Genomic DNA, 16,067 nt, shown 5'->3' on the forward strand with positions numbered 1-16,067 from the left:
CATCGTTTCAGGTGGCAATTCTGTCTCAAGCATTCCGGACAGTGGTTCAGGAGTTGTTGGCGCGCCGGTGCTAAGGGATGTTTCGTGAGTCAAAGGGCTCGACAACTGCTCCTCACCGACCTCCCTAGCGACCCCTCCCCCCGGTTGTACTTGCGGGGTCCTCGAGAACATAGCCTCTATCCGCAGCTGTCATGATTTGGAAACTGGAGTCGAGGTAACGTCTCTCACCCTGGCTTTTCTCTTTGTATGAGGCATTTTGCAAAGTAGAATTTCTGCATTTTCAGAAGTATATACTAAAATGGCTCAAAAACTTTCTGCACACAAATTAGCAAGTGTAATTGTGTGCCACTAATTTTGGCAAGTTAACTTTCATGCTTTACTGTTGAAAATTGATATAACTTATACTGTTTATTAGAGATGTGAATCGGAACCGGAATCTGATCAGTTCCGGTTCCAATTCAAATCTTAACATTTTTATCGTCTGGCCCGATTGGGTTTTTGTTTATCGGCTGCGCTCAAGCTCCCCGTGCCCCCATTGGACCACCAGGTAATTTTAAAATGTTTTTTGGGGGGTCGGGAGGGTGTGGGAAGCTAAGGGGTCGATTTTTAAAGGGTCAGTGGGTTTTTTTTTTATCGGGCCATAGGCGCCATTTTCATTAGTGGCATCAAAATGGCGCCGATGGCCAAGGAGCAGGAGATCGGTTCCGGGGCTTCCACTAGACCACCAGTACTCGTAAAAGGTTTTGGGGGGTTCGGGAGGGTGGGGGAAGGTAAGGGTTTAGTTTTAAAGGGCCGGGGTGGGTTTAGGGGTTGTTTTGGTGTGCCAGTTTTCCTGCCCTCCCCCGATTTACGATTTTTCACGATAAATCGGGGGAATTTCTATTGTATCGCGCATTCTAACGATTTTTGACAATTTAAAAAATATCGTCAAAAAATGATTCAGATCCCTACTGTTTATTTGCCTTCTAATTTATGCACACTGTTAAAAAATTACTCCCAAAATGCCTACTTAATTGACTGACCTGGTGACTTGTTGATAGTGTTTTCTGAAAACCTAGGTACTAGACTGACATGGAATTTTTCATTAGTGGGTAAATCACATCCATAGTGAATATTGCATCTAATCTTTTGAACATCAGGTCCAGTATTAGGGATGTGCATTTGTTTGAATGAACACTGGTGTTCTTCAAGGGTCAGCCTTATCAGTTGTTTTGTTTAACATTTATTTAGCCCCGATTGCAAAATTGCTTGCTACGACGTGTGATGGGTATAAGATCTATGCTGATGACATACAGTTTTTTAACTGTATTCTATCAACTTGGAAAGAAACTTTAGATCATTTACAAATTTGTTTTTCGTAGATTCAGTCCTGGTTACATCACAATAAGTTGTCTCTAAATATGTCTAAAACCGAATTCTTGGTTTTGAAATAATCATATTCTTTGAAGAAATATCCTTCTGTTGCTTTGGGTAACTGTGTTTTTGATCCATCTGACTTCATTAAAAGCCTAGGCATTTTACTTGACTCTCAAATCTCTTTTAAACCACAAATTAAAGCCATTACTCAATCTGGTTTTTATAAGCTACGAGTGATTGCTGATCTAAAAATGTTATTATTGCCTACTAATTTTCTTTATTGAAGAATTTCTCAAAATTTAACAAAGCAAAACTTTGTACTGGTAATTGAGAGAACAAAGGCAACTTTACAAACCAGCATTATATATAATAATTATCCAGAAATAATCTCTCATCTATCATAAAGCAATAATAGGATGGGGGGATGGTGATGGTAAGTCAGAGGAGAGAAAAGGAAATACACATATTATCAGTAATCACACGTGGAACATCTCGGTTTAAAATTTTAAAACCCGTCAACATTATTAGCAGGAACTGATGTTCTAGCATTCAATAATTCACGGAGTTGTTCAGGGAGCAAAGAATATATAGGAATTACTTTGATACTTAATTATACATTTACATGGAAAACGTAAGGTATAACCAGCTCCTAAGTTATTAATTTCTGAGCGCATATTCAGGAAAGCTTTCCTGCACAATTGCGTGGGTCTAGCTAGATCAGGATATATTTGAACCTTGTCCCCTATGAAAGCTATTTCTAAATTCCTAAAATATTTTCTCATGACAAAACTTAAATCTTATTCAGTAAAAAAAGAAACAAGTAAAACTGATCTATCAACCAGTTCAACATCAGAACTTTCCAAATATTCGGACAAATTAGAAATATTACTCCTTTCCAACTGTATATCAGATTGTGGCACTCTTTACCTGCGAGGAAGAAAAACAATCTTCCTAATCGAAGGAATAGAGTCAGAGGAAATTTTTAGCACATCAGTCATGTAATTTTTTTAAAAGTAATCAAAGTTATTTCTCCAAGAACTTTAGGAAAATTAAGTAACCTAAAGTTCAATGCTTTAAAGAGTTTTCAAGTGTTTCAAGCCTTCTCAATGTATATGTGCAGTCATGCATTATTGCTGATTTAGAAGAATGTAGATTTTTCACAACCTCTCCAATGGTTTGTATAGATAAAGCTTGCTCTTGAAGAATACATTTGTGGTCTTGAGCGACTAAGTCTAATTTTCCTGATACTTGATCTAGACTCTGAGAATGATCATTGAACGTTGACACCATTCCTGCATTGAGATCCCAAAAGGATTCCAAAGTTACAACCGCCGGTTTTATAATCTCTATCTTGGGGCAAGCATAATTGGGATTCGCAGATAGTAAAACTGGGGGAGCGGATCCATATGCACCCGCACTCTCCAGCGGCAAAATAGGAGGAGAGTTTCCAACCATATCTCTTCTCTCTCCAAGGATCCTCCGAACCGGGGGTCCATCCAGGCTTGCCTCCAACTCCGGTAATCTGTTGGAGACCCCATCTGGCTGGGGAAACAAAACTGCGCATTTGCAGAGCGTCCCAGCGACGCCGGCAGTATCGAAGAGAGAAGCCATTGGTGGTTGACATGAGTCAGGAGGGGTCAGAGAAACATCTCCCAGTGACAGCTGCGCTCCTCTCGCTACCTCGCCAGCGAGAGAAGATGCCCTCAACTCCGGGGTAGGAACCACGTATTGGTAGAAGGTTCGCTGGTCTGAAGGGGTGAAGGGTATGATAGGGAAGACCCTCACTTTAACCTTCCTCTTATGAGGTATACCGATTCAAACAGGAAAATTTTTTTAAAAGGAAACCAGAAAAGCTCAGCCATGCAGTATCCTCTTACGTGGCCATCTTGTCTCCGCCCCCTCTGATTTCCTTATTAAACATAGAAACAGAAATGACGGCAGAAAAAGACCAAACAGCCCATCCAGTCTGCCCAACAAGCTTTCACACTTGTTTTATTTTCTCATACTTATCTGTTACTCTTGGCCCTTAGTAACCTTTTGGTTCTATTTCCTTTCCACCCCTGCCATTAATGTAGAGAGCAGTGCTGGAACTGCATATAAGTGAACTATATAGCTTTTATTTATTTATTTTATTTATTTAAAAGTATTTATATACCACTTTTCAAATAGGGTTTTATCAAAATGGTTTACAAATATAAATAAAAAACAATGAAAATAAAATTAAGAATAAAATATACATAAAATAGTAATAGCTAGATAGAATACTAGCGTAAACAAAATTGTTTTATAAAATAAAAGAAAAGGTGACTGTGCCATGATTAGAATACGGAATCTGGGAATGTATGTCAGATGGATGGAATTGTGGTAGTGAGAGATAGATTTTTGGTAGAAGAATGTTGTGATGGAATATTAAATGCGAGTTGAAAAAGGTATGTTTTTAAAGATTTTTTGAAGTGGTGGGGATTTGATATAAGGCGAAGAGGATTGGGTAAAGAGTTCCAAAGGGATGGTCCTGCTACGGAGAATGACCTCTTTCTAGTGATGTCTAATCTGGCCTGTCGTGGAGATGATGTATCTAAAAGGTTTTGGGAAAGCGATCTTAAGTGTCGAGTGGGTTTGTAAATGCGAAGTAATGAGCAAAGCCAAGTGGAAGAAGGGTTATGAATTAAACTGTGAATGATTGAAAGTACTTTATATTTTATCCTGTATTTTATGGGTAACCAGTGAAAAGAATGTAGAATGGGGATAATGTGATTACGAATGGAGATACCTGATAATAGACGTGCTGCACTATTTTGAACTAATTGTAATGAATGAATAGAGGAGTCGAGCAGGCCTAAGTAAAGAGCATTACATTAGTCTAGGCCAGAAAAGATTAAAGATTGAAGAACAGATCTGAAATCACGATGAAACAAAAGAGGGTGAAGACGCTTTAAGAGTTGAAGTTTGTAGAATGATTTATTTAAGGAAGAGATCTGCTGTTTCTTGGATAAATCAGTGTTTATGATTACTCCAAGATTTGTTGCGTATTGAGTTATTGGAATTGATAAACCATTAATTGTCAAGTGTGAAGGAGGACCTATAGAAGAGTCTGTAATGGAAGTTAAATGTACTACTTCAGTTTTTGATGGGTTGAGTTTCAAATGATTGTGAGATAGCCAGGAGTTGATAGTAGATAGATAGAGTGAAACCAATGATAAAGTATCAGACCATGATGTTTTATAGGGAACAAGAAATTGAATATCGTCTGCATAGATTTTGAATTGTAGATTAAGAGAGGATAATATATGACATAGTGGAAGGAGATATATATTAAATAGTATTGGAGATAGGGATGAACCTTGAGGGACACCGGATGGGATTGTGTATGAGGTGGAGGATTGATGGTTGATATTAATCTGCTGGGGGCGGTCAGTAAGAAAAGATAAAAACCAATTTAATACTGTACCAGTAATACCTATAGCCTGAAGACCTGAAATGAGTATATGATGATCAACTGTGTCGAATGCTGCTGAGATATCTAAATTGGTTAGGGGTAGTAACTGCCGCAGTAAGCAAGCACTCCCACGCTTATTTGTTTTCCCAGCCTGTGCAATTCAGTCCTTGTTGGTTGTTGTCTAAATATAAATCTACTTTTCTTCATTCCCCCCCCCCTGCCGTTGAAGCAGAGAGCTACGCTGAATATGCATTGAAAGTGAAGTATCCGGCTTATTTGGTTTGGGGTAGTAACCTCCGTAACAAGCAAACTGCTCCCTGCTTTTTTGTGAATGCAAATCCTTTTTTCCACATTTCCTCTTGCCGTTGAAGCATAGAGCAATGTTGGAGTCACATTAACCATGTGTATGTTTATTGAATAAGGGTATTATCTCCAGGTAGTAGCCGTCATTCCCACAAGCCACCCTCTCTTCATTCACATCCTCTAGATTTTATGGATCCACAGTGTTTATCCCACGCTTCTTTGAAGTCCTTCACAGTTTTGGTCTTCGCCACTTCCTCCGGAAGGGCATTCCAGGCATACACCACCCTCTCCGTACAGAAATACTTCCTGACATTGTTTCTGAGTCTTCCTCACTGGAGCTTCAAATCGTGACCCCTGGTTCTGCTGATTTTTTTCCAACGGAAAAGGTTTGTGTTGTCTTTGGATCATTAAAACCTTTCAAGTATCTGAAAGTCTGTATCATATCACCTCTGCTCCTCCTCCTTTTCTCCAGGTGTACATATTTAGATTCTTCAATCTCTCCTCATAAGTCATTCGATGAGCACAGTACTCCAGATGAGGCCTCACCAAGGACCTGTACAAGGGGATAATCACTTCCCTTTTCTTACTCGATATTCCTCTCTCTATGCAGCCCAGCATTCTTCTGGCTTTAGCTATCGCCTTGTCACATTGTTTCCCCGACTTCAGATCATTAGGCACTATCACCCCAAGGTCTCTCTCCTGCTCCATCAGCCCTTCACCCCCCATCGAATACAGTTCTTTCGGATTTCCACATCCCATATGCATGACTCTGTACTTCTTGGCATTGAATCTCAGCTGCCATATCTTCGATCAGTCTTCCAGCTTCCTTAAATCCCATCTCATTCTCTCCACTCCTTCCGGCATGTCCACTCTGTTGCAGATTTTAGTGTCATCCGCAAAAAGACAAACCTTACCTTCTATCTCGTCCGCTATGTCGCTCACATAGATATTGAACAGGACCGGTCCCAACACTGATCCTTGCGGTACTTCGCTTAACACCGCTCTCTCTTCAGAGTAAGTTCCATTTACCATCACACATTGTCTTCTGTCCGTCAACCAGTTTGCAATCCAGGCCACCACCTCAGCACTCACTCCTAAGCTTCTCATTTTATTCACCAGCCTCCTGTGCTGGACCGTATCAAAAGAACATAAGAAACTGCCAAGCTGGGTAAGACCAAGGGTCCATCAAGCCCAACATCCTGTTTCCAACAGAGGCCAAACCAGGCCACAAGAACCTGGCAATTACCCAAACACTAAGAAGATCCCATGCTACTGATGCAATTAATAGCAGTGGCTATTCCCTAAGTAAACTTGATTAATAGCTGTTAATGGACTTCTCCTCCAAGAACTTATCCAAACCTTTTTTGAACCCAGCTACACTAACTGCACTAACCACATCCTCTGGCAACAAATTCCAGAGCTTTATTGTGCGTTGAGTGAAAAAGAATTTTCTCTGATTAGTCTTAAATGTGCTACTTGCTAAATTCATGGAATGCTCCCTAGTCCTTCTATTATTCGAAAGTGTAAATAACTGATTCACATCTACTCGTTCAAGACATCTCATGATCTTAAAGACCTCTATCATATCCCCCCTCAGCCGTCTCTTCTCCAAGCTGAACAGCCCTAATCTATTCAGCCTTTCCTCATAGTGGAGCTGTTGCATCCCCTTTACAAGGGAACGAGCCTTATCTATCGCTGGACCTACCCTCTGGAACTCTTTATCTCCCAACCTTAGGCTCGAGACCTGCAGCTCCAAATTCAGAGCCAATCTAAAAACATGGCTATTCGCACACGCCTATCAAAATTAATTCTTCCTCCGGCCACTCAACATGCCCATCAAGAACATCATCCCTCACTCACCCTTGAAAGAAACTTATCCCCCTACATCCCTACATGAATATTGTATAAAGTTCCCCTTGTTTTCCACAAATTTTTACGTTTTTTGCTCAGTTTGAACTGTTGTGGCACTCTCCGAGTAGCCTGTTCCTATGTACTTCCTATTCTGCGTTCTATAGTTCCTATTTCTCCCTCCCCACCACCCTGTTTTATGTAATTTCCAACCTTTTTGTTTTTGATGTAAACCGATATGATGTCCCCACTAATATCGGTATAGAAATTTAAATAAATAAATAAATCATTTTGGTTGCCCTTCTCTGTACCTTCTTCATTGCAACTATATCTTTTTTGAGATGCCGCGACCAGAATTGTACACAGTATTCAAGGTGCGGTCTTACCATGGAACAATATAGAGGCATTATGACATTTTCTGTTTTATTAACCATTCCCTTCCTAATAATTCCTAACATTCTGTTTGCTTTTTTGACTGCTGCAGCACACTGAGCTGATGATTTTAAAGTTTTATCCACTATGATGCCTAGGTTTTTTTCCTGGGTGGTAGCTCCAGTTTTGTTGAAATCCAAGTAGATGACATCGAGCGCTCTTCCTCGATCCAATTCCCTAGTCAAAAAAGCCAATCAGATTTGTCTGACAGGATCTTCCCCTGGTGAATCCATGCTGCCTCTGGTCCAGCTATTCTCCCGACTGTAGATAGTTCACTATTCTTTCTTTCAGCAGTGACTCTATTACTTTTTCCACCACCGAGATGAGGCTAACCAGTCTGTAGTGACCAGCTTCCTCTCTGCTCCCGCTCTTGTGAAGCGGGACCATCACCTCTCTTCTCCAATCACTCGGCACCACTCCCGGTTCTAGGGATCTATTGAACAGGTCACGCAGCGGACCCGCCAGCACATCTCTGAGCTCCCTCAGTATCCTGGGATGAACCTCATCAGGCCCCATGGCTTTGTCCACTTTCAGTTTCCCCAGCTCTTCCCATACATTTCTACTGTAAATGGAGTTACATCTACTCCACTCCCCTCCAGTTTCTTGTTAACTAGCGATTGTCCTTCTCCAGGGTCCTCTTAAGTGAACACTGAACCGAAGTATTATTTTAATATTTCTGCCATTTCTTTGTCTCTCTCCACACATTGATCCTTTTCACCTTTCAATTTCACTATACCACTTTGAACTTTTCTCCTTTCACTGATGTATCTGAAAAATGTTTTGTCACCTCTCTTTACCTCTTTGGCAATCCTTTCTTCTGCTTGACTTTTTGCCATCTTGATTACTTTCTTTGTCTCCCTCGGTTCTACCAGATATTCTTGTTTGAGCTCCTCCCTTTGGGATCCTTTATATTTCTTGAATGCTGTTCTTTTAGCCTTTATTTTGTCAGCCACCTCCTTTGAGAACCAGATAGGTTTCATTTTTCTTTTGCTTTTCTTTACTTTTCTAACATATAGATTAGTTGCCTTGGTAATTGCTCCTTTTATTTTGGTCCACTGTTGTTCCACATCTCTCTTGTTCTCCCAGCCTTCTAGTTCTTCCTCCTGGTACTTCCCCATTTCATCAAAGTCTGTGTTTTTGAACTGCAAAACTTGGGTCTTTGTGCTTCTTCTCCGTATCCTTTGTGTGATATGAAACCATATCGTTTGATGATCACTGGTGCTGAGGTGGGCGCCCACCTGGGCATCAGAGACATTATCTCCATTAGTGAGCACTAAATCGAGTATAGCGCCCTCGCTCGTGGGTTCCATTACCATTTGTTTGAACAAAGCCCCTTGCAGGGCATCCACTATTTCTCTACTATTGTTAGATTCTGCAGAAGGGATTCTCCAGTCTACATCTAGCAGATTAAAGTCTCCAACGATCACCACTTCTCCCTTCTTTCCCATCTTTTGGATGTCTTCAACCAGATCTCTGTCATGCTCTTCCTTTTGATTTGGAGGCCTGTAAACCACTCCAATATAAATGGATGCCCCATCATCTTTTTTTAGGTCGGCCCATAGTGCTTCTTCATTGCCCCATCTTCCTTGCAGCTCAGATACTTGGATATTGTTCCTGACATAAAGAACCACTCCTCCCCCTTTCCTATCCTCTCTGTCCTTCCTTAACAAGTTATAGCCCGGTATTGCCATATCTCAATCATGAGATTCTGTGAACCACGTCTCCGTGACAGCAACAATGTCCAAGTCCGCCTCCACCATTAGAGCTTGCAGATCTGGGATTTTATTGCCCAAACTACTAGCATTTGTGCTCATAGCTTTCCAGCTTTTCTTGTTCAAGTTACTTCTTTTCCTGGACTCCTTTTGTGACTTTAGTTGAGTTTTGTTATCCACTTTACCCTTTCCTTTTGAATTTGTGCAAAGGAAAAGATTAGTGCCTCTGATGACAGAGTCATCCATCACAATGAGCTTTTTCCTTTGGTTACTGATCTGGAATTTCTGTATGCATTGGGTTTCTGCTTTCTTTTCAGATAACACTTCAATCTTTTTCTCAAGAACTTCTTCAGTATTTAATACAGAGAAGGCTTTTTGTACTTGTTGCACTTGACACAGTGTGTGTCTCCGCATTACAGGTCTAATTCTACCAGAGCCCACTGTAATCCTGTTGTTTTTTGACCATCAATTGAGGAACCTTTAATTAATCCATTTATTACTCCAAACAGTTCCCAGGAACTGATTTGATTTAATAAGATGTTATCCCAGAAATAATGACTTGATCAAGCATATGGTCCAGATATTTTACTTTGTCCATCAAAGATTTTGATTTTCTCCACCAGTGTTCTAATTTCTTGATATAACTTTCACTTACTTAATAAACCATGGAACCAGTCTCTGTCTATGAGAAACCCGGGCTCATCTAGAGCCCTTTATAGGACATTGTTCCCACCCAAATCTTTTATAGCGTGGCTATTTTTTTCATTCATATGAAGCTGAATTTCTTTTTCAAACTTTAATGGATCAATTTTCTCTCTGCCAGATATTTCTTCTGGTTGTCCTCCTAGTCTTTGCTTAAAAACAAGATTTCATAAGACACACTTTATTAAATAGTGGTCTGTCCATTGGACAGATTGTACCACTATATTGTCTACCACATTTTCCAAATTATCGATAGAATATAAAAACAGATCCATACAGTGGCCAGCTATAGTGTATAGATTCTGCCACTACCTGGATAAAATCTAAAATAGGCATGGCTTCCATAAACTCTTGTGCCTGGCCACATGCAACAAGTCACAGGCTGTACTAATTGGATTTTGGTGGGCTGTTCTATAGCTATACATATACCTGTTTATAGTAGAATTAGAAACAATAATTCTAGGTAAGTTTTCCTTTGCTTTTCATTTATCCATGCATTTTAAACCTTCTGCTGATGTATGTTTCTACTGTGTTTATATTTTTCAGTGGTGTTGGAATTAGTTTCATTTTCTCGTGGGTTCTGATGACTTTAGTGGTGGTCACTTTCATTGCCGGAGGAAACATAGAAAAATTGGTCTGTGAACCCTTCGAAGACAGAGCTTTATTTAAGGTGGGGGACCTACATTTCCATAATTATGGATATAAATTTTAAAAATTTGTACAAATAAAGTAATAAAAATACAGGAATTCTGTTCATTAAGGAGTAGTCTAGTGGTTAGAGTAACTGAGAACTAGGTAAGCCAGAATTTAAATCCCAATGATGCTTCTTGTGATCTTGAGCAAGTCACTTCACATTCCATTGTATCAGGTACAACCTTAGGGCCCTATTTTCTAAGGCTTTTCTCCCATTTTGTATATATTAGGTGAAATGCTTAGTAAATGACCCCCTTAGATTGCAGGCCTGCTGGGACAGGGAGAAATACCTATTGTACTTAATGTAATTTACCTTGAGCTACCAATGAAAAGATATAAGCTAAAGATAAATAAATATTATGCAAAAATATTACTCAGGTCCTAATCAAGCAAGTCTGCATGAAAATAAATTTACTATAGCATTTTTCTAATAACTTTGTTCAGCATACTGAAGATGAATATTAAAATGCTTATTATCATGATTCCAGGAAAAAAAATGAGATACATTGTAGATTTTGATATCTTTCACTGAATTAAAAATGACAACCAATGGCAACCAGTTTATGGAAATTAGGAACAAATATTTCAGGGTAACAAATAAATTATTAAAGCATACAGCTATATATAATTGACTTGTGTAGGGATATATTGTTTTGTCCAAATTTATCATGACACACCGCAGAGAAGATAATGGGTTTTCATGGTCATCATCCATTCAGATAAAACGCCTGTATCTCACTGCTGTTAGACACTGAAGTAAGAACAGTTTTGTCTGTATTGTCTTTGCTGGCAGCTACAGTGTTAGTTATCTTTGAAACAGACTAGCTTGTCATTCTTGGGCTTTTTGCAGTTTAATGATTTTCTTTCATAAAGCAACTTTTAAATCATTAACATACCTTTCATTAGATGAGTGATTATACACATTTCAGATGAAGGGGTGATTTCCATAATTTTGATCTACACAAACTAATTATTCCTTTATTCCTGAACTATTTATGTTTTATATTTTTCAATGGTTTGTCCAATGTACATTAGCTTATACGAATGTTTACTATAGAGTCATATGAGGAAGGGATCAGTAAGACCTTGAAAGCTGATGTATATGTGAAAATTTTATTTTTTGCTTACTTGGGGGGGGGGGGGGGGCGGGGGATTTTTTATCTTATAACTTTTCACAACCTGCATTGCATTCAATAGTATAGAGATTACATGTAAGAACATAAGAAATGCCATACTGAATCAGTCCAAAAGTCCAACAAGCCCAGTTTCCTGTTTCCGACAGTAGCCAATCCATATCACAAGTACTTGATAGGATCCCAAAGAATAAGTCCAGTCCTTCTTGCTCATAACCAGGGATAAGAAATGGCATTTCCAAGTCTCCATTGCTACTAGTGGTTTATGGACTTTCCCTTCATGAACTTCTCTAGATGGTTTTTCAACCCAGCTACTCTAAATGCTTTCACTACATCGTTTGGCAATAAATTCCACAGTATAATTGTGTGCTGAATGAAAACAATTTTTTTCCAATTTATTTTAAATATGCTGCTTAGTAACTTCATGGAGTGTCCTCTAGTCTTTGTATTTTTGAAAGAATAAACAACCAGTTTGCATTTACCCATTCCACTCCATTCATGATTTTATATTCCTAAGATCATAAGAACACAAAAAGTGCCATGCTAGGTCAGACCAAGGTCCATCCACCCTAGCATCCTGTCTCTGAAAGTGGCCAGTCCAAGTCACAAATACCTGGCAGACCCCAATAGTTGATCTATTTCTTCTGGCATATCTCCCCTCAGCTGTCTTTTCTACAAGCTAAGACCCTAACTTCTTTAGCCTTTCCTCACAGAGGAGCTGTTCAATTTCCTTTCTCATTTTTATTGCCCTATTCTGTATCTTTTCCAGTTCTGTTTTATCTTTTTTGAGATGGGGCCACCAAAACTGCACCCAGTCCTCAAGTTGCAGTTGCACCATTAACATAGGAACATAAGATTTGCCATTCTGGGTCAGACCGAAACGTCATCAAGCCTAGTATTCTGTTTCCAACAGTGGCCAATCCAGGGCACAAGAACCTGATAGGATCCCAAACAGTAGCTAAATCCCAAACTGGTAATGCCCAGGGGTAAATAGAGCTTTTCCGAAGTCTGTCTGGTTAATAACAGTTTATGGACTTCTCCTCTAAGAACTTGTCCAAAACCTATTTTAAACCTAATTACACTAACTGGCTTTACTACATCCTCCAGCAATGAATTCCAGAACTTAATTGTGCTTTGAATGAAAAATAATTTTCTCCAATTTGTTTTAAATGTGCTACTTACTAACTTTCTGGAGTGTCCCTAGTTTGTTTTATTTTATGAAAGAGTAAATAACCGATTCACATTTACCCATTCTAGACCTCTCCTCTCATGATTTTATAGACCTCTACCATATCTTCCCATAGCTGTCTCATCTCCAAGCTAAACAGCCCTATCCTTTCTGTTAGGATTCTCTAACTTCCTTGTTTTTTAGTAGCCCCCTTCTTCTCAATTTCAGGACCAGCTGCTCCATGAAGCAATCATTTAGGCATTTTACCACCCTTGCATGTCCCTAAAGAGACATTTCCCAATCAATACTGGGATAATTGAAGTCTCCCATTATTATTGTATTGTGTAATAAGATAGCTTTCCTAATTTCTTTTTGCATTTCACTATCTGTCCCTTCATCCTGGCCAGGTAGACATACTATACCTCCACAGCTATATTTCTCTCATTCACACAGTAAATGTCTATCCAGAGAGATTCCACAGTGCATTTTATTCCTGGAGATTTTTATTCTGTTTGAATCTATGCCATCCTTAACATACTGTATATCACCAACCCTCCACCAATTTGACTTGGCCTATCATTTTGATATAATTTGGACCATGGTATCAGTGTCCCTATTGGTTATCCTCTCTACCAGTATTCTGAGATGCCTGTTATGTCTACATCTCCATTCAGTGCCATATATCCTAACTCTCCAGTCTTATTTTTAGAAATGTTATATTCACTTACAGACAATTTATAGTATGATTTTTAATTATAGTCACAGCCTGACTAGTAGTTTGGAATAATGTATTTCTATCTGCTCTTTATTTAAATTCATCCTGAGCTACAGCTGCCTTTATCACATTCTCTCTATTGCAGGGCTTCCCAAACCTGTCCTGGGGACCCCACAACCAGTTGGGTTTTCAGGATATCCATAATGAATATGCATGTGATAAATTTGCATATACCGAGTGTGCTGGCTCAGTAAGAAATACCCGGGTTTCCCTCTTCCAGACAGCAAACTTTCCTTCCCAATCAGTCTTCAGGCAAAAATCTTTTAAGTTTGAAATTATTTATTGCACAGATAATTTTCCATAACTTACAATTGTTGCTTCCAAACGTATATGCCCCAGGCAGAGATCTTTGTAGCTGGAGATAGGCAGGAGAAGGGAGAATGGAGTTTTTTGGGATTCAGGATGAGAAGACAAGGGGGTTCTGAAGCTAATTTAATCTTTAGAATTAAAGTGGTAACAAGAAATGTAAAAAGGCTAATGTAGGTTGCAGGCACCTCTAGCTTTGAGGCAGTATGGTTGAGACTGACTAACAGTCTTGGAGAGTGATTACAGGAAATGTCCCCACAAGCTGAGGCTAGAGGGTGAGATCCAATGGTAGCGAGCCTAGGATCCATGTGACACAGGGGGGAACATGAAGGGCAGTCCCTTGAGCCAATAAGGCACTTAAGAAGACTCAAGCTAGATTGAGAGGGCATACAGACCCCTCCCAAGTGAGAGAAAGCAAAGGATGAAGGGAACTTCTCTTAAGGACAAGCTCCCTTAAAGGCAAGGCTCACAGGTTTTTATTGTGGGTTACAAAGGCGTGTTTCCAGTAAGTACAGCATATACAGACACAAACATGTGCCCACTGCTGAGGACAGAACACTCCCCATCTAGTATCACAAGATACCACTATATCAGTTCTTATATCATTATGCAACAGTGCAAAGTCCATTGTAACTGGATCTTTCGACATTCAAGGGAGTTCCTGATCATCTCGGTCGTCCAGTTGTCCAGGCGATAGGCGATGTCTTCTTCACAGGGTTTCACCAAGCTGAAATGAAAGACAGACAACACAAAGAGAGAAAGAGTCTTTGGTGTGGACAACGATCCCCGGAGTTCAAGTTTCTTCATGCGGCATGAGGAGTACCACCTCATTGATGGGCTGTAGAAGACCTTGGATCGCCACTTGCTTCGATACTGGAGAGTCGGCAAGTACTCTTTCTTCCGACGGATCCGGAGGGAGTTGGCAAGCTGTTGGACTTGTTTCCTTCGCCACTTGTAACGCTCCCCACCATCAAGTTTCCGCGTGGAGCAGGAATGTTCATAGTCTTTTGCATTGCAGGCATGACAGATGCAGTGTTCAACTCTTTACGGGTTCCTACGAAGTCAGTTCCACAGTCGGAGCGGGTCTGGGTGGCTGAACCCCAGAGTTGAGTGTATACATGGAACCTTCTTGTCTGGTTGTAGATGTAGCTCAGTACTACTTTGCTGTACATGTGAAGATGGATAGCATAAATTTGAATGTCCATTTCGGCTTTCATTAATTCAACTGTTTCCACTGCTAGCACCACTCCGCACAATTCTAGACATAGTATGGTGAGGTTAGGCTGTGGTGCTAGCTTGGCCTTGCCGAAGTCCTCACACCCTGTTACTTCTGCGTCTGTCACTCTCAAAAAGTCTACCGCAGTTATGTCCTTCACAGATGCATCTGAGAAGATGCAGATCTCTTTGCGGCTGGCTGTTGTTAGTGGTACTGGAACATGGGCACGTGGTATGTGGAGCTGTTCAAGCACTTTTAGGGAGCTCTTCCACTTTTCCCATTCTGGCTTCCTTGCTTGAGGCAGTGGGGTGTCCCACTCGGTAGCATTTGATGAAAGCTCTCTTAACAAGGCTCTTCCTTGTATCGTGGCTGGAGTCTCAAACCCCAGTGGATCGTTGCAGGCTGTTGACTGTGGACGGGACGCCTCGGTGAGTGTACGGTTTACCTTGGGTCGAGACTTGGGATGTGAAGACGTCTCTCTTTGGATCCCAATTCAACTCAAGGCTTCGTTGGAGAGGAGGTATGTCCACTCTCAGGTCCGAGTTCTCTGAGTCTTTAGCATGATCCTCTGAAGAAGTTGCCTTCGTTACTTCAGGACTGTTGGAGGCTATTTCGTGGAGCTTTAAACTGGCGCTTGCCAGTATTGCTTCCTCTGCTGTTACGGCTATGGCTGCTGTGCAACCGCCTCACCACCAGGGGTCCCTCTAGAGCTGGCTCTCCTGACAGGCCCAGTCTATCTCCCTTCTCCTCTCTATGTTCTGGGCTTTCCCTTATAACCCTGCCTGACAGTTCCCTCGGGGCTTCGGCATCGAGCTCGCCTGGGCTCCCTGCTCTAGCCTTCCTTCCTTGCTTGCTGTGCGTGTGGTCCTTTGACCTTGCTTTGCCTAGCCTTGCCTTCGGCCTTCTGTCTTGCCTTGCCTTGCGCGGCCTTCGGGCCTTCTACCTTGTCTTGCCTTGCCTTGCGTGGCCTTCGGGCCTTCTACCTTG

General features: G+C 40.7%; 1 protein-coding gene across 6 annotated transcripts in view; it reads left to right on the forward strand.

The window, feature by feature from the left end:
* The window catches only part of PROM1 (prominin 1), a 342,522-nt gene that overhangs the window by 237,052 nt on the left and 89,403 nt on the right, over positions 1–16,067 (forward strand). For all 6 annotated transcript variants that reach the window (XM_029590622.1, XM_029590614.1, XM_029590641.1 and 3 more), the window contains one exon: positions 10,336–10,459. In XM_029590622.1, the coding sequence (XP_029446482.1) occupies positions 10,336–10,459 (124 nt within the window). The remainder of the gene's footprint in view (positions 1–10,335; positions 10,460–16,067) is intronic.

This window comes from Rhinatrema bivittatum, chromosome 1, assembly GCF_901001135.1.
Source record: "Rhinatrema bivittatum chromosome 1, aRhiBiv1.1, whole genome shotgun sequence".
Taxonomy (NCBI): Eukaryota; Metazoa; Chordata; class Amphibia; order Gymnophiona; family Rhinatrematidae; genus Rhinatrema; species Rhinatrema bivittatum.